Here is a 22,507-nt window from a genome sequence, read left to right as displayed (position 1 = left end):
TATTTATTTAGAACTTATATTTGTGAATGACGTGAAACAAAGATCCCATTCAATTTACTTATACAAGAGAGGGGAGAGTGAAGAGGCTTTTGGCAAGGGCTGCTAACCTAACTTTCACGTAGAAAGGGCTTTAACAGTCTTTTCATCATGTCTTCTTAGAAGCCACAGCTTGCACACAAGCCAACTCCACGCCTTAACTTCTCTAGGGATCCTTGAGCACACTAGATCCCATTTTAAAAACCATTCAGTCATTCACATATAACATGCAGCAGCTTCTGCCACATTTCACAAATGAACACTCTTCTCTGTTTTGTCTTTTACAAAATTATTTCATCCACTCAAAAGCCTGTTTTTTTGAAAACATCTTTTAAATCGTTGTATGTATTTAATGGGATCTAGAGGGAACGACAACATTGTGTTCCAAGTTTTGAACTTCGAAATAAAATTCTACTTTTCCCAATTAAAATTATGAAGTTGACAAACTGCCTACCATAAAGTTTGTACAAACGCATGCTCTTTTAAATTAGTGCATAGTATCTCCTTTCCTATGCTTTCAATGCAAATTTTTATTAATCTGATATTGAAAAGGTAGTATTTCATTGGTCTAAACTGTATTTCTTCTGATCATAGGGTACTTACCACATATTTATTGGTCACCTGTTACCTCTTCATATCCTTAGACTATGAGCTGGGGAAAAAGTGTCATTTCCTAAGGGATTTTTATGAGCAATTTTATGTTAAGGATACAAATTCCATAGTTTATATGTGCTGCATAATTTTCTCCCATTTGTAGCTTGAAAAAAATATTTTTTTTTTTTTGAGACGAAGTTTCGCTCTTGTTACTCAGGCTGGAGTGCAATGGTGCGATCTCGGCTCACCGCAACCTCCGCCTCCTGGGTTCAGGCAATTCTCCTGCTTCAGCCTCCTGAGTAACTGGGATTAAAGGCACACGCCACCATGCCCAGCTAATTTTTTTGTATTTTGAGTAGAGACGGGGTTTCACCATATTGACCAGGATGGTCTCGACCTCCCGACCCCATGATCCACCCGCCTCGGCCTCCCAAAGTGCTGGGATTACAGGCTTGAGCCACCACACCCGGCCGCTTTAAAAATATTTTATCTGGTCGGGCTCGGTGGCTGACGCCTGTAATCCCAGTACTTTGGGAGGCTGAGGCAGGCGGATCACGAGGTCAAGGGATCAAGACCATGCCGGCCACCATGGTGAAACCCGGTCTCTACAAAAAGTACAAAAAATTAGCCAGGCGTGGTGGTGCGTGCCTGTAGTCCCAGCTACTCGGGAGGTTGAGGCAGGAGAATTGCTTGAAACCGGAAAACAGAAGTTGCAGTGAGCCAGGATCCTGCCACTGCACTTCAGCCTGGTGATTGAGACTCTGTTTCAATTAAAAAATAATTTTATCTTTGTTTATACTATATAAAGTTATTATGCAGTCTAACCTGTGACTTGTTATCAGGAGGTGGGGAGGCTTCTGAATGTCATGTTTAGGAAGGCCGTTCTCATTCCATGACTAGAGTGTGTCATAGAGTTCTTTAATCACTCTTTGTTCCAAATTTAGATGAACCACATGAAAGTAACTTTCACATATGGAAAGAATTGTTGTATAGAGCAGGATGGATTGTTCCAATACTGCTAAACCACTGATGTGATATGTCACTTTTGTTATATATTTTCTTCATAGGTGTAACGGCATGAATATGTATGTATACACATACATGTTAAAATGTTACAAAATTTATTAGAATTCTGTTAGGTGGAATCTGTAATTTATGGGCTCCTGACATCTGTATGACGGCGAATCAGTCTTACCATATAAAGAATATTTATTCATCTTCCTTTTCATCTTACATTAAATTTTCATCATTCTATTTGTATCTAGAGTCATATGTGAATTGGTTACTACATGGATTATAAGCCAAAAGACTTCTGCAGTCAGTCAGGAATTAATGTTAAAAGAGCTCAGATGTAAAGGATCAGGGAGTGGTTTTAATGTTGGAGAAATGGAAAACACATGGCCTGCTGAAGGTATTCTTATGTATTTTAAATTTGATGCATACACAATTGTGGGCCAGTTTATGAGTACTGACCCATAGTTTTGGTTTCTTCATTAGTTTTGAAATTTTAGTAATTTAACAACCTTTATTATTTTAAATGACACAGGTTTGATATAATTCATTCACCCAGATTTAGGACAGGTGTTCAAACTTATACTTTATTTTCTACTCTTCATTGGTTACTGATTAAGTTTTCCTTTTAATTTTGATTTTGCCTTTGTTGACATGTAGATGATGAATACATCTCAGTAAACTGTCTTATTAAAAATGACTTTTTAGGCCGGGCACGGTAGCTCACGCCTGTAATCCCAGCACTTTGGGAGGCTGAGGTGGGCAGACTACCTGATGTCAGGAGTTAGAAACCAGCCTGGCCAACATGGTGAAACCCTGTCTCTACTTAAAATACAAAAAATAGCTGGGCATGGTGGCACGTGCCTATAATCCCAGCTATTCAGGAGGCTGAGTTGAGAGAAGTGCTTGAATCCAGGAGGCAGAGGCTGCAGCGACCTGAGACTGCACCATTACACTCCAGCCTGGGCAACGGAGCAACACTCTGTCTCAAAAAAAAAGCCTTTTTAAATAAGACACTAGTTTCTCAGAACTGTTAAATATCTCGTGAATGCTGTGATAGAAGCCACCATCTTACCCTATATCGTGGACTCTAATGTCAATCCCACTGTACTAGATACCCTCCTTCCTCACCTACCTTTAGAAAAATTACTAGCATTCCTAATAAAAAAAAGTCTCCACAATCTCTCAGTCCTGAGCTGCTGCATCTCTTTGTATTTCTGAGATAATCATGGCTGAGATGATTGGGTCTTCTATGTATAGCATGGTTCTCTTTCTACTTTACAGTAATATTTTAGTAATTATGCTAGGCACGCTGCTGAGCAATTTACATGCATTATTTCATTCTTCTATTAACTTTTGAGGTAGAAACATTATTATTCCCACACTATAAATAAGACTGAAGCTTACAAAGCACAAAATGTTGCCTCCAAATTAGAGGGCTAGAAAATGGAAGTGCAAAGATTGACGCCCAGATCTTTTTGATCCTAGATTATGTGTCTTAATCCTGGATAAGAATTCAGAGAATGAGATGGATAGTGACCCAAGATAGGACTTTGGAAGGTAGCCTGGAAAGGGTATTAGAAGCTAGGTTTTTAGGCTATTTTGAGGAATGTGTGCTTTAACTTAAAATCCATGAGATGTCACTGAGGAATTTTAACGAGGGAGAAATGAGATTAAACATATTTTTTTTAAATACAAATTTGGCTGCAATGTGGACAGCTGACAGAGACATGGTGAATACAAGGAGACCAACTGAAAAGCTACTCGAGTATCCCATGTCAAATATATTAATGTGCATTGGACAAGGATGATGAAATGGAAATGAATTAAAGAGGTTAGATTCCAGACAAATTCAGGAGATGAAACCTACAGGTCTTGGCAACTGATTAGATGTGGAGGGGGAGGGGGAGGAAAGAGTCAAGAATGACTCCATAGTATGAATTCTCTCATGATGAGCAAGATGTGCACGCTGCCTGAAAGATTTCCTGCAATCTTTACATTCATAGGGTCTCTCTCCAGTATGAATTCTCTGATGTAGAGTAAGAGATCCACTGTAGCTAAAGGCTTTCCCACAAACATTACATTCATAAGGTTTCTCTCCAGTATGAATCCTCTGGTGTTGAGCAAGGCCTGCATTCTGGCTAAATGTTTTCCTACATTCCTTACACATATAGGGTTTTTCTCCAGTATGACTTCTCTGATGTTGTGCGAGTGATGAACTATTGCTAAAGGCCTTCCCGCATTCAATACATTCATAGGGTTTCTCTCCAGTGTGAACCCTCTGATGTTGGTCAAGGTATGCAATTTGGCTGAAGGCTTTCCTACATACTTTACATTCATAAGGTTTTTCTCCAGTATGAACTCTCTGATGTTGAGCGAGGTGTGCATACTGGCTGAAGGCTTTCCTACATTCCTTACATTCATAGGGTCTCTCTCCAGTATGAATTCTCTGGTGTACAATTAAGTACCCACGATGGCTGAAAGCTTTCCCACACACATTACACACGTAAGGTTTCTCTCCTGTATGAATTCTCTGATGCTGAGCAAGAAATGAACCATTACTAAAGGCCTTTCCACATTCAATACATTCGAAAGGTCTCTCTCCAGTATGAACTCTCTGATGTTGAGTCAGGTGTGCAATCTGGCTGAAGGCTTTTTTACATTCTTTACACTGATAAGGTTTCTCTCCAGTATGAACTCTCTGATGTTGGGCAAGGTGTGCATTCTGGCTGAAGGCTTTCCTGCATTCCTTACATTCATAGGGTTTCTCCCCAGTATGTATTCTCTTATGTTGAGCCAAGTTTGCACTCTGGCTGAACGTTTTCCCACATTCGACACATGCATAGGGTTTCTCTCCAGTATGAATTCTCTGATGAAGAGTAAGGGAAGAGCTCTGGTTGAAGACTTTCTCACAGTCATTACATTTCAGAAGTTTCTTTTCCATATAGACTTTCCTTTGTTTCATTTCAACAGATTTTTTTCGGTACCCTTTCTTTTGTGCTTCATGCTTATGTTCTTTTTCTCTGGTGGGAAAACGCTGTTGCGTACCGAAGACTGTATCCTGAGGCAATGTTTGCCAAGGTTTGTCATATTCTTTACTTTGAACTTCTGGAAGGATTTCTTTATGAGTGATGATTAATTGACTAAGATGTACCTCTTGACTTCCCAACTGGTTCCTATACCAGTCCTCACTTTGACAGTCTTCTCTCAAACTAGGGTAGTCAAAGGCATAACTAAGATGTCTTGTTCCCACTGTCACAACTTTGGATGACTCTTCATATGTCTCTTGCTTTGATGAAAATTCACTGTTTTTAAATACATACTCCCAATCTAAAAGACATCAAGAAAGAAATGTCTTTTGTATTTATTCACTAGAAGAAATTTCTAAAACAAAAACGTGAATAAAATACATAAGTTCAAGGATTTAAAAGCCTATAATGCATTCTAAAATAATGACATTATAAATAATAAGAACTTAAGAGAGTTGATTAAGGAAATAATAATTGACAACCAGTAAGGTAATTATAAGAACAAAACAATTAAGTTGGTCATCTAAAATCACAATCATCTTTTTATATCTAATAACAGATTTCAAATGCCTTTCCTCCTTTGTCATAGGTTGTCTTGCATTCAAGTTAAGTTATCTTTAGTAAGCCAGTTTTATGATGTTAATATGACTAAAAACCTCCATTGAAATCCCAGGCCTAAAAACAACACTAGGCAGTATTAATATCCTTATTAGGATACACATAAAACTTTACGATTCTTCACATTGTTCATAAAACTCTGTGGGTAAACATCCACAGTTAGAAAAAAGTCTTCCTGAAAATCATTTTCTATGTAATCAATTCATTCCCACCATATGTAAATTTTCAATTGATTCCTGAAGCTAAGATGCCTTTTAGTTTTGTATCAAACTTCTTGGTCTTACTAACCTAGCACAGAACATAATCTGCGTTCCCCTGTCCAACTCCAAATCAGATCACTTCATTTTTCTGCTTTAGATTTTCCTCTAGTTTCTTACATTTATAATAAAACCCAAAGTCCTACCGTGGTTTATGACTTGATGTTCTCTGAACTTATCTTCTACTACTCTCTTGCTTGCTTAATCCACTTTAGTCATATGGGAATTCACTTTATTTCCACTTTAGGAACACCAGACTTGCTGTTTCTCTACCTGAGAAGCACTTTCCACAGATATCTGCTTGATCCCTTCTCTCCATGCACTTCTTCATTTGAGGTTCTGTTCACACAGTACCTCCTTAGTACAGCCTTTCCTGAACAGCCAATATAAAGTATTACACACTCTTATGTTTCTATTCTCCTGCTTTGCACTTCATAGCACTTAACTTATTTAATGTCATATCATATGTTAACTTACTCTCCATTATCACTACAATGTAAGCTTTCATGTGTAGGAACTTCTGTTCTCACCCTTGAATACCCATTGCCTAAAATAGCCTGGACAGATAGAAGGTGCTTAGTATCTTTGGAATCAATAATACATAAAACACCACACTAATTCATCCTCTTATTAGAATGACATGCTTGCATCAATGGGGTAAATGTCTGAAATCAAATGGAATGTTACCACTAAACTGACTATTATAGTGGATAATGAGATTTGGAAGGAAAAGAATCTGAAGGCAACATACTTAAATTGAGGCTGCTGGGCCGGGCACGGTGGCTCAAGCCTGTAATCCCAGCACTTTGGGAGGCCGAGGTGGGTGGGTCACGAGGTCAAGAGATCGAGACCATCCTGGTCAACATGGTGAAACCCCATCTCTACTAAAAATACAAAAAATTAGCTGGGCATGGTGGCACATGCCTGTAATCCCAGCTACTTGGGAGGCTGAGGCAGGAGAATTGCCTGAACCCAGGAGATGTAGGTTGCAGTGAGCCGAGATCGCGCCATTGCACTCCAGCCTGGGTAATGATCGAAACTCCGTCTCAAAAAAAAAAAAAAAATTGAGGCTGCTAACTCTGTTGTGCTGCCTCAGTGCCCTTCTAAATTCCACTTTCCTCTCTAAACAATTGCAAATCACACTCATGAATGCCCTATAGAAAGTCAAGATGAAGATTAAAGTCTGAAGACTTGTGGGTAAAAAAGAAATAGGAAATGACGGCCAAGGAGCACTGACCTCATTAACCCAGAATGAAGTTGATAAACTATAATAATGAAGTAAAAACACAGGTTTAGTCATTGATAAATACTAATTCCCATTAGACTGAAAAGTGAAGGATAGATATAATCATTATTGGCATCATGCTTACATTTTGGAGTGTCTCAGAATTACAGAACTTGCTATAATACAGCTTGCTATACCCATGCAGAGTTTCTGGTTGAGTTAGTGGAGGTTGAGGGCTGAGAATCTTCATTTCTAGTAAGTTCCCAGGTGAAGCTGCTTGTCTCAAGACCACATTTTGAGCACCACAGCCCTACAGCACCCACTACACGCATAGTATTAAAAAGTATAACAAGTCAGCAGATAAATTAAAATGGAATTATGAAAATATTCAAACATCCCAGAAGATGAAAAAAGATGAGGAAATATTTTCTGACAAAGAGAAAACAATAGTGAACCCAACTCAAATTATAGAAATAATTAATTAATGAACTACTTATTCAGTTAAAAGGCAGTTTACAGGAATTGACAAAATGAAAGACACAATTACATGCTGTTTAATGCTAGCACTTTGGGAGGCCAAGGCAGATGGATTGCCTGAGGTCAGGAGTTTGATACAAATCTGGCCAACATGGTGAAACCCTGTTTCTACTAAAAATACAAAAAAACTTAGCCAGGTGTGGTGGCATGTGCCTGTAATCCCAGCTACTCGGAAGGCTGAGGCAGGGGAATTGCTTGAACCAGCGGGTGGAGGTTGCAGTGAGCCAAGATTGGTGCCACTGAACTCCAGCCTGGGTGACAAAGTAGGACTCCGTCCAAAAAAAGAGAAACCTCACATAACATCCAAGAATACATTACAAATAAATAGTAAATAGATAAAATGTAACATGCAAACAGTAAGCATAAGGCTAGACTGACTATATTCATATCAGATAAAATAGATTTTAAAAGTGAGTATTACCAAAGAAAAAGGGACATATGGTAATAATAGGACCAATTCATCAGAAAGAAATAATCCTTAATGTATGTGCACCTAATATAAAGCCTCAAAACACATACAACAGAAATTGAAAATGTAAGAAATATGTAATCCTATAGCTATAATAGATGAATAACACATGCTTTGCTCAGAAACTGACAAAACTAGGAAAAAATTGTAACAAGGAGGATCTCAACAGGGTTAACTACTTTCATCTAATTTACATTTATACAATGCTACACCCTACATCTGTACGATATGTGTCTGAGTGCACACGGTGTGTTCAGTAAGTACGATAGACTATATGCTGGGGCATAAACCAAAATTCAAAATTCATAAATTCAAAAGTACCGAAACTGAAGAGGGTATGCTGTCTAACCTCAACAGAGGTTAGAGGTTATTGATTTTTAAATCAATAATAACTAGTAAACTCCAAACATATGGGAACTAAACAATACATTTCTATATAAATCATGGGTCGAAAAGTGTAACAAGAGAAATTAAAAAATATCTTGATTGATAATGAGAATACAACATATCAACAGCTAAAATGGCACTTAATTAAAGGAAAATCTACAGTTTTCAAATGCTTTTATTAGAAAATAACTAAAAGTCTAAAAATCAATCATCTAAGATGTCACCTCGAGAAGTTGGGAAAAGACCAAAGTAAACTTAAGGAAAGTAGACAAAAGAAAAAAGTTAAGAAAGAAAATTAACAAAATAGAAAAGAAACAACAGAGAAAATAAAACCAAAAGTAGGTTCTTTTAAAACATGAGTTGTCAAGGAAAAAAGAACAGAAGTCAGCAACACCGGAGGAGTTACCATTACACATCCTACGGCCATTTGTTAAAAATGTTAATAAATTGGACAACTCAGATGAAACAGAAATCTCTTGAAAGATACACCTACCAAAGCTGATTCAACAAACACCAGAAAACCTGAATAACTCCATGTCCATTAAAGGTGTTGTGTAAAACATATTTCAGGCCCCTGTGTCTTCACTGGTGCATTCTATCCAATATTGAAGGAATAAGTAACACCATTTTATCCAAACGGTGTCAGAAGATAAAAAAAGATAAAACGACTTATTTTCTCAAGGCCAGCATTATCTCGATACTAAAACCAGATAAGGAAATTATAAGGGCCGGGCGCGGTGGCTCACGCCTGTAATCCCAGCACTTTGGGAGGCCCAGGCGGGTGGATCACGAGGTCAAGAGATCGAGACCATCCTGGTCAACATGGTGAAACCCCGTCTCTACTAAAAATACAGAAAATTAGCTGGGCATGGTGGTGCGTGCCTGTAATCCCAGCTACTCGGGAGGCTGAGGCAGGAGAATTGCCTGAACCCAGGAGGCGGAGGTTGCGGTGAGCCGAGATCGCGCCATTGCACTCCAGCCTGGGTAACAAGAGCGAAACTCCGTCTCAAAAAAAAAAAAAAAAAGAAATTATAAGAAAGTAAACCTGCAGACCAGTGTAGAACATGTACAAAAGGCTAAATCTTTAATAAAACTGTGCAAATAAAATCCAGGAAAATAAGAATAGCATCATCTTGACCAACGAGAGTTTATCCTCAAAATGCAAGATTGGTTTCACATTTGGAAATCAATCAATGTATTTGTTTACATTGTGTTAAAAAAAAATCAGTGTGATTCACCATATTAAAAGAGTAAAGAAAAAAATCACATGATCATTTCAACAGATGTAGAAATAGTATCTGACCCATTTATTATAAAAATTCTCAGCAAACCAGGAATAGAAAGGAATATTTTCAAACTGATCAAGGACACCTAAGAAAAACTTACAGCTTACATTGACTTAATGGTAAAAGATACAATGTATTCCCCCACGAGACTGGAACAGCACTAGTACATCTCCTATTACCACTTCAATTACACATTATACAGGAGGTCCTGGTCATTGCAATACATCAAGAAAAATAAGGTATAAAGATCAGAAGGAAGAAAAACAAATGTATTTGTAGATGGCATGACTGTCCAGCCAGAAAATCCTCATGGACCTACAAAATAACTGTGAGGGCAACTATTAAATGAATCTAGCAAGGTCGTAAGATGTAAAGCTAAAATAAAAATCCATTTACATTTTTGCATACTAGTGGCAAACATTTAGAAAACTGAATTTTTAAAAATGCTATTTATTATAGTACTCAAAAAACTATTAAAGACTTAGGAAAAAAAATTTAAAAGACAGAGACCACTACAGTGGATACTGCCAAGTATCCTTAAGATAAATTTTATTGGCTAGGCACAGTGGCTCACACATGTAATCCCAGCACTTTGGGAGGCTGAGGCAGGAGACTTACAAGGTCAGGAGTTCGAGACCAGTCTGGCCAACATGGTGAAACCTTGTCTCTACTAAAAATACAAAAAATCAGTTGGGCGTAGTGACAGATGCCTGTAATCCCAGTTACTCGAGAGGCTAAGCCATGAGAATCACCTGAACCTGGGAGGCAGAGGTTGCAGTGAGTTGAGATCGCACCACTGCACTTCAGCCCAGGTGACAGAGGGAGACTGTCTCAAAAAAAACAAACAAACAACAACAACCATAAATTTTATTATTTTTCCTTTTTCTTTTTCAGACAGAGTCTTGCTATGTTTTTCAGGCTAGTCTCAAAGTCCTGGGTTCAAGCAATCTTTCCAACTCAGCCACCCAAGTAGCTGACGTTACAGGTACACACCATCACACTCAACCTCGAGACATTTTTAAAGACTAAGAAATGGCTTAATAAGCCCTATTTATATTAGAAGACTCAATGTTAAGAGATCAGTTCTGTTTCAACTGATGTATAGAATCAATATAATTCCAACAAAAATCTTAGTGTTTGAGCAGAAATTCTCAACTTCATTCTAAAATTTATATGAAATGCAAATGATCTAAAATAGCCAAGGCAATTTTACAAATTGCATGATCTGACATCAGCACTTACTAGAAAGCCATAATAATTAAGGCAGTATGGAACTGCTGAGAGAACAGACATACAGATCAATTAAACAAAAGAGATTCCAGACCCAGATGCACACACATGTGGCCAAGTGATGATCAGGAAAACTCGCAAGGTGATGCAATGAGAGAGAGGTATCTTTCCTGAAAAACCGCCTGGGGCGACTGAATATCCATACGGAGAAAACAGATGAACCCCAACCTCTACCTCACACAAGGCACATAGAGCAGCTCAAAACCGTTCACAGTGCTAACTGTAAAAGCTAAAACTTGAAGACTCCTAGAAAAATGTCTTTGTGACCTGGCAGTAGCAAGAATTTCTTAGATATAGCATAAAAAGCATCAACCGAGACAAATGAATAAATTGGATTTTACAAAAGTTGCAAACCTTGCCTCCGAGTTGGCAGTAGAAAAACAAAAAAGGAAGCCATAATTGGCATACATATATGCCAATACATATAAATGACAACTTAAGGCCACATGCAGAACTCGTACGACTCGTAAGAGAAACAATCCAATAAAACATGCAAAATATTTGAACAGACTTCATAAAAGTTACATGCATGGCTAGGAAGCATATGAAAAGACGCTCAAGATTGTTAGTCATCCCAGAAATGGATATTAAAGCCATAATACAACCATTAGAATGACTAAAATTAAAAATAGTACTGACAATACCAAGAGCTGGTGAGGATGTGGATTAACTGGAAGTCTCATATACTGCTAGAAGGAATGGTGTAATCCCCTCAGAAAACTGACAGTTTCTAACAGAGTTAAACGTATACCTATCATATGACTCAGTTCTTCCATCTTAGCTGTTTACCCCCCGACCCAGAAGCATATATGTGTTCACACAAAGTCCTGTACATGAGGGCTACACAGCAACTTTATTTGTAATAGCCCCAAACTGGAAACAAATGTCCATCGACAGGTAAATGGACAAATGAAATGCTGCATTCATACATGCAACAATATGGATGAATTTCAAGATCACCATGCTGAGTGAAATAAGCCAGACATAACAAAATACATACTGTATGACTCCATTTACTTTGCATACAAATTCATCTAAAATGGCAAAGATTAGATTCACGTTTGTTTGGAACTGGGAGTGGAGAGGAAGACAGATGGAAACAGACACAAGAATCTAGGGTGACAGAAATACTAAATGTGTCTGCATTGCGGTGACAGTTTCATGGGTATATGCAAGTGTCATCAAACTGTACAATTTATATGTATCCGGTTTAGTATATGTAAATAATTCCCTAATAATAATACTGTCTGAGCAAATATAATAAAACCAGAAAACTCTCTTTTAAACAACTCTGAGTGAAAGAAAAATATTTTTGAGGTAATTATCCAGTATGAACAAAAACACTAAGTGTCAGAATCCACAGGAGACAGACAAAGATAAACTTAGAGGAAAATTCATGGTCCTTAGTAATCTCATTACTGAATAAAAGAATGAAATTAATAGATTAAGCTCTCATTTCAGCACTATGGAGATTAAAATAAGTAAGAAAATTAAAAGGAAAGAATTAGAAGAAAAAGTTTTATGAATTAGTAAGGAAAAAACAGAAAATTGGAAAAGAATGATACTATTACATAAATCCATAAGCTATGTCTTTAAAAATAAACTGATTTATGAGTAGAGCAACCTAATAAATATATTTTTAAAAAAAGAATAGTTATACAGAATAAGAAATTAAATATATTCTTTTTAAAGAAGAATAGCTATACAAATAAGAAATTAAAATTGGAAACCATTATAGATAAAAAAGCAAGAAAAATAATTATAGATTGGCTCAAATTCATGAAATCTGATAACAAAAATGAAAAGGACAATTATCTAGAAAAATTAAAATGCATAAAATTTAACCAAAGACAGGGCTGGGTGCAGTGGTTCATGCCTGTAATGCCAGCACTTTGGGAGGCCCAGGCGGGCAGATCATTTGAGATCACAAGTTCAAGACCATCCTGGCCAACATGGTGAAACCCCATCTCTACTTAAATTACAGGAAAATTAGCTGGGCGTGGTGGTGCATATCTGTAATCCCAGCTACTTCGGAGGCTCAGACAGGAGAACTGCTTGAACCTGGGAGGTGGATGTTGCAGTGAACCACTGCACTCCAGCCTGGGAAACAGGGCAAGATGCCATCTTAAATATATTAAAAATAAATAAATATATATATGTTTATAACCAAAATATATATATATTTATAGAGATGCCATTTACCGTGGAGGATAATGAGAACGTTGCCAAAGATTCACTTTCCCACAAAGGCCTCAGCATCAGGCTTCATCTCTCAAACTTTAGGACCAGTGAACCCATTCACTCACGCCGACATCTCTGAAGCAGACTGTTTTCTGAGCCCCTATCTTCTAAAGCAGTTGCATGTTGCATTTCTTTGCTTGGAACTCTCGCCATCTCATAAATATAACTCTCTTATGTCCACAGTCAAGTTCAGCATCTTTCCTCCTTTCAGCCTATTCTCCTGATTGTTTCTATTAAGCGTTACTGTCTCCTAGTTATCCAGACTTGAAAATAAAATTGGCTTTCTTTTTGCTTTGCTGGTGTATAAGCCTCTCTGAGTAATTCCAAGAATCTAGCAGAACGCTCTTCTCACAACATAAAGTCAACGAGTCTTGGTAAAAGAATAAATAAATAAATGAATGCATCAGTCCTTCAATCTAAAAGGAATAAGTAATTGAGAAAGGGAAAAAAAGACTCAAAACCCTGGCTTTTTTTTTTTTTTTTTTTTGAGACAGGGTCTTGCTCTGTTGCCCAGGCTGGAGTGCAGTGGCACAATCTCAGATGACTGCAACCTCCACCTCCCAGGCTCGGGTGATCCTCCCCACTGAGCCTCTCACGTAGATGAGATTACATGTGCATGCCCCCAGGCCTAGAGAATTTTATTTTCTTGTATTTTTAGTTTTGCCATGTTGCCCAGGCTGGTCTCGAACTCTTGAGCTCAAATGATCCACCCACCTTGGCTTCCCACAGAGTTGGGATTATAGGCACCTGGATTTTTGAAAAATCAAACGAAGCAACTTGTGTAAAACTAAAAGGCAAGGACAGGGAGAGGCTGTGACATTTGGATCCAAGAACAGGAAAATGGGTTATGAGAGAAGAAGTAACTTGTGAGAGAATACGGACAGAGAGAACAGACTGAGGAGGTCATGCTAAAGGTGCCTTCATATTTCCCAGGTCTTGAGTCTTTAGGAAAAGCTACCCAGGAAACGTCAGTTGTGATCTGAAACCTTGCCGAAGTGCTGAGCTTTTCCTGGCAATGGCTTCCATCTCCCCATTTCTCTCTCACTCACCGGGGCATGAACTTCTTGTTCCCTCCTTCTTCACCATCCAGGGCTCTTTTCCTTGCTCCAATAATGAGATCACATCTGGCTTAGAAACAGAAACTCCTGCTTACAAGAAATAAAATGGGAATTAGGCACATCTATAGATGAGATCAAGTTTCGGCATCATCAAGAAGGTGGGAGCATACTGGAAGGGAGCCGAGGAATAAGAATGGGGAAGCAGAGCTGCCAATTCTACAGATTCAACCTACTTTGGGAAGCACACGAAAGGGAAATTTAGTGAAGCACATCAGAGGTTTCTCAAACATTACGCTGGAGCTTAGTCCCCTGTATGGATTCTGAATTACAGGGAGCCTTTCTTACCCAGTGATACCAAGGTCCTGTAGTTCTCCAACATCACTTTCCTATACAAATTCCTCTGAGCAGGGTTCAGCCACTCCCATTCCTCTTGAGAGAAATTTACAGCCACATCCCCAAATGTCACCAAATCCTGAAATGACATAAACACATTCTTACTCAACCAGTGTTCATATCCTCACATGAGCCTAGGTTAAAGAGTTACATTGTCGGCCGGGCGTGATGGCTCAGGCCTGTGTAATCCCAGCACTTTGGGAGGTCAGGGCGAGCAGAACACAATATCAGGAGCTCGGTACCATCTTGGCTAACATGGTGAAACCCCGTCTCTACTAAAAATACAAAAACTTAGCTGGGCGTGGTGGCACGCGCCGGTAGTGTCAGCTACTTGGAAGTAAGCAGAGATCGCGCCACTGCACTCCAGCCTGGGTAACAGTGAGACTCTGCCACAAAAAAAAAAAGCGTTAAATTGTCTATACTTGGCCAGGCACAGTGGCTCATGCCTATAATCCTAGCACTTTGGGAGGCTGAGGCAGGTGGATCATGAGGTCAAGAGATTGAGACCATCCTGGCCAACATGGTGAAATCCCGTCTCTACTAAAAATACAAAAATTAGCTGGGCATGGTGGTGCGTGCCTGTAGTCCCAGCTACTAGGGAGGCTGAGGCAGGAGAATTGCTTGAACCCAGGAGGCGGAGGTTGTGGTGAGCGGAGATCACGCCACCGCACTCCAGCCTGGGTAACAAGAGTGAAACTCCGTCTCAAAAAAAAAAAAAATTGTGTATACGTTTAGAGAGAAACATTGCACGTAGCAAACCTTTCTGACAGTATCTTAGCTTTTGAGCAACATGTGTCATGTAACTGCTCGATGACTTCTTTGTGGTTTTGATATTCTATCATGGAAAGTATACAATTTGAGACATAATCTTACTGGTGGAGAAAGGATTTATAACACGCACAAAACTGGACAATAACAGAACACTGTAAATCAAGTATAAAATATGTTATTCATACTAAATGCCAGACTCTTTATCAATATTGGAAAACCAGACGCACTGGGGCAGTAAGGAACTGCAAGAAGGAAACAGGCAGAGTTAAGCTTTATAAGGTGTACATGGCTGAACCTGGCATTTTTCCAAACTTTGTACAATGTAATGGTCAATGTTCCAGAGAATCAGTAGGGCTGCATAAAAATATATACAATTATGTTCAATGCTTATAACATTGACTTTCTAAAATTAAATAAATATGTAACAGAAACAGTAAACAAACTTTTATACTGACTTGCAAAAATATGGCTCAAATGTATACTGTAACAGAGAGCAATCAAGAAGCTGAGTGACAGATCACCTGATGTGAGAAAATATGCCACTGAATGTATGCCTGGCCAAGACAACATTTGCCAACCAGCTGTCAAAGTGATGCATCTCATCTCGCTGATGACATCAGGGATCTCATGTATTTTTTACATTTTACACTACACATTTCACAATGACAACCTAGGTCTTGTGTGTGTTGTATTTTAAATATTTGTTTTACACAAAGTCCTCCCCTGTGGATGGTTTAAATGAATGGAAAGGCATATGGTTTAAATGACTAGCAGCTTGATGTCACAAAAGGTATCTGAATCAGGCCAGGTGTGGTGATGCATGCCTATAGTCCCAGGTATTCAAGAGGATTAGGCAGGAGGACTGCCTTGGATGCTTGAGTCTGGCCTGGGCAATATGGTAAAGACCCTATTTCTAAAAATAAACAAACAAAAAGGTATCTGAATCAAAACAAGAAAAAAGTCACAGATAAAATGAAGTTGATCTCAAGGACTCTGACATCTAATGTCTTGAGAAGAAGAGTAATATCATAGTAAATGTTTGAATCTGTACCCTCAGTACTCTATAAGAAGGAATCAAAGAAGTATAATAAAAGTTATTTCAATGTGGGACAAATTTCCGCTGGAAATAAAATTTTTCCTGAGACTGTGTAAGGGGCAACAAATGATTACCAACAGCTCTTAATAACCCATTCAGTTGTAAAGATAGCTGGCAACTTATAATCATGCTATGTAAGAGACAAAATCATAGTAATTTAAGCACTATTCATTCTCTTAAATAGTGAACGTCTCCGAGTCTGATAATAAAATGCATCAAAAAATACCTACAGCTCTCACTGGAGAAACATACACAACTGTGTCTGATGAGCAAGAGAGTTTTTAAAATGTTACAATACAGCTCTTAAATACTACTACTGCAAGTTGAATTAAGGATCTTTAAGATAACATGGAACAAGACCTAGCTTGCGCCCTAAAAATTAAAAATGGGTCTTCTTCCTAACAGGATAAATCAGCTCAAGACTTATCAGGGCTTGCCGTATGGTTAGGCATATGTGTCTTAGTTTTGACATGTTACGGAGCAAAGCCTGCTCTTAAGTTGGGCTGACATACAGATGGCATTCAGTGGCACACCTGAACAGCTGTCCTGATTTCTTAAATACTGAAATATTGCCACATTCATTGGCAAACAGCTACTGGACTGAGTGCTGCTAGTGACCACACCAGATTTCCCCACAAGGAATTCAGCAACTGAAGCTTAAATGCCCAGCACGGCAGCAAACTCCAGGATCCAGGCTAGGATAAGCTCTGCTGTGTGCCTTTGCCTTGTTGGTTGTCAAATATGAACATCACCCCTACTCTTGCACTACTCTTTGCAGAGTAATGCGCCTACTGAAGAAGTATTCAAATACATCAGTGATTTAATTCAGAAACATTTTTAAATGGAAAAAAAAGTCAGTGTTAACTGATGTTGCCTGAACAATGCACAAAAATGTTAAGGAGGTTTTCTATAAAGAAAGCAAAAGTATGGCTCCAGGAAACATCAATTACATGCGTCAGCTGTTTAAAAAGTGTCCATCTCTGACACACTTCTTAATACAAGGAAATCTGAGGAAGTGACTTGTGGCTTCAAAGAAGGAAAGGAATATGAATCGGGTTTAAAAATTAAAACCTGTGCAGGATAGAACTGGGCACTGCGAATCATCAATTCTACTGAAACTCAAACACTTCAATGCAAACTCTTTAAAATTTTATGCAGGAAAGTGTTCCACACACATCATTTATTCTATAGACATTAGTAAAGTAGCTTTTGCTATATGAAGTCCCTAAAAGACATTTTTTAGCTGCACACATGAACTAATGGATTCTGTGTTTTACCTATCTGACATTTTCCTCTCAGCCAATGAGACCATGAACACCTTGCAAATGTTTTTTATATTTATTTTGATTTAATTTAAAAAATTGCCATCATTAAAGAAACTTAAAATATAATATCCAGCATTTCTTCCTTCTTTTATTTTTCATTTCCCCCTACTTTTTTTTTTTAATTTTAGGGGAGACAGGATCTTGCTGTCACCCAGGCTGGAGTGCAGTGTTACAATCATGGCTGACTGCAGTCTCAACTTCCCAGGCTTGAATGATCCTCCCAACCTTGGCCTCTCAAGGAGCTGGCACCACAGGTACTCACCACCACGCCCAGGTAATTTTTTTTTTCTTTTTGATACACATGATGTCTCACTATGTTGCCCAGGCAGGTCTCAAACTCTTGGGCTCAAGCAATCCTCCTGCCTTGGCCTCCCAAATTGCTAGGATGCTGGGATTACAGGTGTGAGCCACCTCATCCAGCCAATTTTTTTCCCTATTTAAGTTAAAGAATTGGAAGTCTTTCATCCCCATGCCTACCCACTCCTGTGTCACCCTGCCTCCTAAAGCAATTATCATTTACAGTTAGCATAATCTGTTCAAATGGTGCCTTCTACTTATGTCTATGATTATATATTCACTTACCTATAGTATCACTTCTCTTGGCTGAGTAATATGACATGGTATAATTATGCCCTATCATATTTACTAACTCCCATGCTTATTTTCAGCTGAGTAAATCTTCATTTTTTTACTATAATGTTGCATAGGTCTGGAATTATTTTCTTAAAATCGATTCATAGAAGTTGTTCTCTCCATTGAGGATTTCACAAAACTGCTTAATCTCAAAAAATGTTTTCATTGCACTACTTTGACCCAGCAACAATAGGGTCAAATTGTTTCTGAACTGAAAAAACAATTCAAGGTGGAAGTAAAGTGTTGGCTTACACTTGAAGACATACCAATAAGAGTTCTTCAGGTGGAAGTAAAACGGAAGCATGAGAACACAGGGACAAATGAGCTCCAAAGCAGTAACTATAAATAGAGCAATAATAATGTTGTGGCGTTAAATCACCATGGGCATCTTACTCTGTTGAGGAAGTGATAAGGGTACTAATCATAGGAGGAAGATCACAGAAGAAAGAGGACTACTTATGAGTAATGGATGAGTATTAGCAAGCCTCCTGTCTTGCCTTCTTTTCAAGCCTAGGTCTCTGGGAAAGCTTTATTTATGCTAGTGGTTACATCTGACCATGCACCTCAATCTAAATGAATCAACTTACTACAGTGAAGTGTATTTTGCCTCTTGAGAGCGTCAACAGAACACTAAACCCAGAGGAGGTGCTGAACTATTTCCTGAATGAAGATAAACATGCTGGCTGTGGATAAAAACGATAACTAGTCTTTTAGGGACTTATTTTTACTGGAAAGCAAGATATGAGAAATGAGTCACTGGATGAATGGAACCTTGTTAGGCTGGAGAATTTTGGAAGAAAAACAAAATGTTCTTATAACCTAAAAAGTAAGATGACATTTTAGGGAAGAGAGAAGAAATGCTTCCTTACCTTGGACATGGCTTTAAGGATTCAAGAATTTGACAGTTCTTCTGTCCTACTCCTGTAGGCTCCTCTCTGGGAGAGGGACAGTAACCTGAGAATGCAGAGCTAGAGAAGGAAAAGAAACCATAAAATGCCAGGCCCGCCCTGCAGCTCCCAGTATCAACAGCCTAGAAACCTTTCCTTCTCATTCTCCCTCTTTCCCCAACCTCAGGAATAATTAGAGGTATCACCAAGTAAGTCATTTATATCTAAACTTACAATTCCTTTACCCACATGCTTGGGATCTTAAGAATACAACATACATGTTCTCTGCATGTTACCTCCTCATTTATAATTCAAAACAAAAACAGCAATTACAGAATGGCATTACCAAGCAGGATTTTCCCCTTTCACACATGAAGGCTCTTCATCGGAGTCATTATTACCCAAGGCACCACGGTAATACGTAATTAGGCCAAACTGGAAACCAGGGCTAACTTTTAATCCTTTCCACCTGATCATGATGTTGAAAGGCAATATGTGCCCACCCTTTCTGCAAGGATGAAAGACAAAGCTACGAAGTGAAATGTCTCAGAGAAAGCATCTCTGTACACAGAGTGAGTACCAGAGGGGCTACACGGTGTGGTGGACACTCCATCAGAGAGTCAGGACACCCTACTTCAGGTCCTAGCTTATGACAACCCGCACCTGAAAACCAGTCTCTTGAGTTTTATCAGCAATTTCCTCAGAGAGAAATAAGGAGAGAGGGAAGGAGGGGCAGGCTATGCATGAACAGTTATCCAAATCCCCTATCAGGAATTCTTGTCCACCACACCTCACTGCCTTGAAGAATAAAGCCGTTACCTAAGAAGCAGCATAACTTAGTGGTAAGAGCCACTAGACTTCAGGATCAGAACACCTGGTCTCAAACAGCCTACCTTTGGCAAGTTTGGTAACTGTTCCAAACCCGATTCCCTATCGGTGAAATGGTAACTATTCCAAACCCGATTCCCTATCGGTGAAATGGTAACTATTCCCTATCAATTGCTGGGAGGGTTCGGAAATGATTTACATGAAGCATTTAGCACAGCGCTTGGCACATCTTTGTTAAATAAATTGTCATCTTTCTGTCATTTATTTTTATAAACAGCACGGCGTAGGTCTCCCATTCCTGTTTCCTCTCAAATTCCTCACATGCCTCCAGAGACTGAGACGGATGGAACAACTACTGTGCCAGAGGAGCAGCGGCCAGCGTGGTCAGCTTTACAGGCCTAAGGCTGAGGTTCCTGTCTGTCTCTCCCTTTCCAGCCCTCTTCCCCTTTCCCTTTCTCCATCTTTTCCCTTCATCTCAATCCCTCTGTCTCTCCACCACAACAGCAGTCTCCCAAATCCCAAAACACACCAGCATCTCCAAGCACCCACACAGCTTCCTGTCCACACAAATCACAGGCAACAAACCACAGAGTCTCTCATTCTGGCACCTCTCCTGGCAACCTATGAACATGCCCCCACATTGTAGCCTGCCCTGTTCTCACAATGAATGGGTCATAAAGGCCACTCTGAGTCACAGTGTCACACTCATTGTCTGGATGACACACAGCGTTAAGTCACACAATGTCCCTCCATCTCACATAATCACACACTGTCATGCACAATCCAAACACTGTCACAGACAATCTTACTCCAATAACACAAACTGTTCACATAAAGTTTCACATACAGTGAGTCTCACACAGTCACACAAATTATCAAACACTGTTGCAGTTTCACATAGTCCCACACCAATGGCCACACACTGTACACAATCACACAGTGTATCACACACACGGTGACATGGTGTCACATACTGTCACATTCTCACATGATCCTACACACATGGCCAAAATCTGTTCACAAAGTCACACACACTATCACTTACATGATCCACCACACACAGGTCAAACACACAGTAACACGGTCTTACACACTGTTCACACACGGTCTACACATAGTGACAGTCTAACACTGTCATACATTCTCAGTCTCACACATGGTGATGTGGTCTTAAACACGCACAGTGTCACACAGCCCCACAGTTAAAGTCTCCTGCATAGACAGGCAACGGTCACACAGTCATTCTCACACCCAGTCTCACACTGTCACACACAGAACCACGTTTGTTCCAGATGGTGTCACACGGACACACATTTACAGTCTCATACACATTCTTACACTGTCACACACTGTCTCACATTGTCACACACGGTACTGTCACACACATTCTCACACACCGTCTCACACACTGTCACACATTCTCAGTCTCACACATGGTGATGTGGTCTTAAACACACACAGTGTCACACAGCCCCACAGTTAAAGTCTCCTGCATAGACAGGCAACGGTCACACAGTCATTCTCACACCCAGTCTCACACTGTCACACACAGAACCACGTTTGTTCCAGATGGTGTCACACTGACACATATGTACACAGTCTCATACACATTCTTACACTGTCACACACTGTCTCACATTGTCACACACGGTACTGTCACATTCTCACACACCGTCTCACACACTGTCACACATTCTCAGTCTCACACATGGTGATGTGGTCTTAAACACACACAGTGTCACACAGCCCCACAGTTAAAGTCTCCCGCATAGACAGGCAACGGTCACACAGTCATTCTCACACCCAGTCTCACACAGTACCACGTTTGTTCCAGATGGTGTCACACGGACACATATTTACACAGTCTCATACACATTCTTACACTGTCACACACTGTCTCACATTGTCACACACGGTACTGTCACATTCTCACACACCGTCTCACACACTGTCACACATTCTCAGTCTCACACATGGTGATGTGGTCTTAAACACGCACAGTGTCACACAGCCCCACAGTTAAAGTCTCCCGCATAGACAGGCAACGGTCACACAGTCATTCTCACACCCAGTCTCACACTGTCACACACAGAACCACGTTTGTTCCAGATGGTGTCACACTGACACATATGTACACAGTCTCATACACATTCTTACACTGTCACACACTGTCTCACATTGTCACACACGGTACTGTCACACACATTCTCACACACTGTCACACATTCTCAGTCTCACACATGGTGGCATGGCCGCTGCCGGCGTCCGCTCCATCCCGCGCTCCTCACCGCCTCCCTCCAGTGGGCACCTCCTTCGGCGCGGTCCTTGGAGGCCGGGGCTGGGCCAAGGCCCGGGCCAGGACTCGATCCTGGCTGCCGGCCGCGCTCACAAAGGCGCCCGAGCGCTCGGGCAGGCCGCAGTGGCCGCTGGGAAATGGAGTCCGGGGCCGGCGCGGCGCAGAGGATGCTGGGATGGTGGTTGAGGGTCCCGGGCGGCCGCAGGCCCGGCCGCTCCGTCCGGGTAGTTTCTGCTGCGG

The 22,507-nt window shown here is 39.9% G+C and overlaps 1 protein-coding gene across 7 annotated transcripts; it reads right to left on the bottom strand.

The window, feature by feature from the left end:
* Positions 1-1,821: 1,821 nt before the first annotated feature.
* ZNF583 (zinc finger protein 583) lies at positions 1,822-22,378 on the bottom strand. Of its 7 annotated transcripts, none has more exons than XM_078361675.1 (5): positions 22,212-22,378; positions 19,126-19,224; positions 14,384-14,510; positions 14,030-14,128; positions 1,822-4,971 (listed from the first exon to the last, which is right to left on the bottom strand). In XM_078361675.1, the coding sequence occupies exons 2-5, from the start codon at positions 19,132-19,134 to the stop codon at positions 3,494-3,496; spliced, it is 1,713 nt and encodes a 570-aa protein (XP_078217801.1). In that variant the 5' UTR covers positions 19,135-19,224; positions 22,212-22,378; the 3' UTR covers positions 1,822-3,493. The 7 variants fall into 7 exon arrangements, with proteins under 7 accessions (XP_078217801.1, XP_078217804.1, XP_008986959.1 ...); XM_078361678.1 differs by having other exon boundaries at positions 14,030-14,125; XM_008988711.5 differs by having other exon boundaries at positions 22,260-22,378.
* Between the last annotated feature and the right edge of the window lie 129 nt (positions 22,379-22,507).

This window comes from Callithrix jacchus, chromosome 22 (assembly GCF_049354715.1).
Source record: "Callithrix jacchus isolate 240 chromosome 22, calJac240_pri, whole genome shotgun sequence".
NCBI classification, from domain to species: domain Eukaryota; kingdom Metazoa; phylum Chordata; class Mammalia; order Primates; family Cebidae; genus Callithrix; species Callithrix jacchus.
The sequence above is the reverse complement of the archived record's forward strand: the minus strand, read 5'-3'. Positions and strand labels throughout refer to the sequence as shown.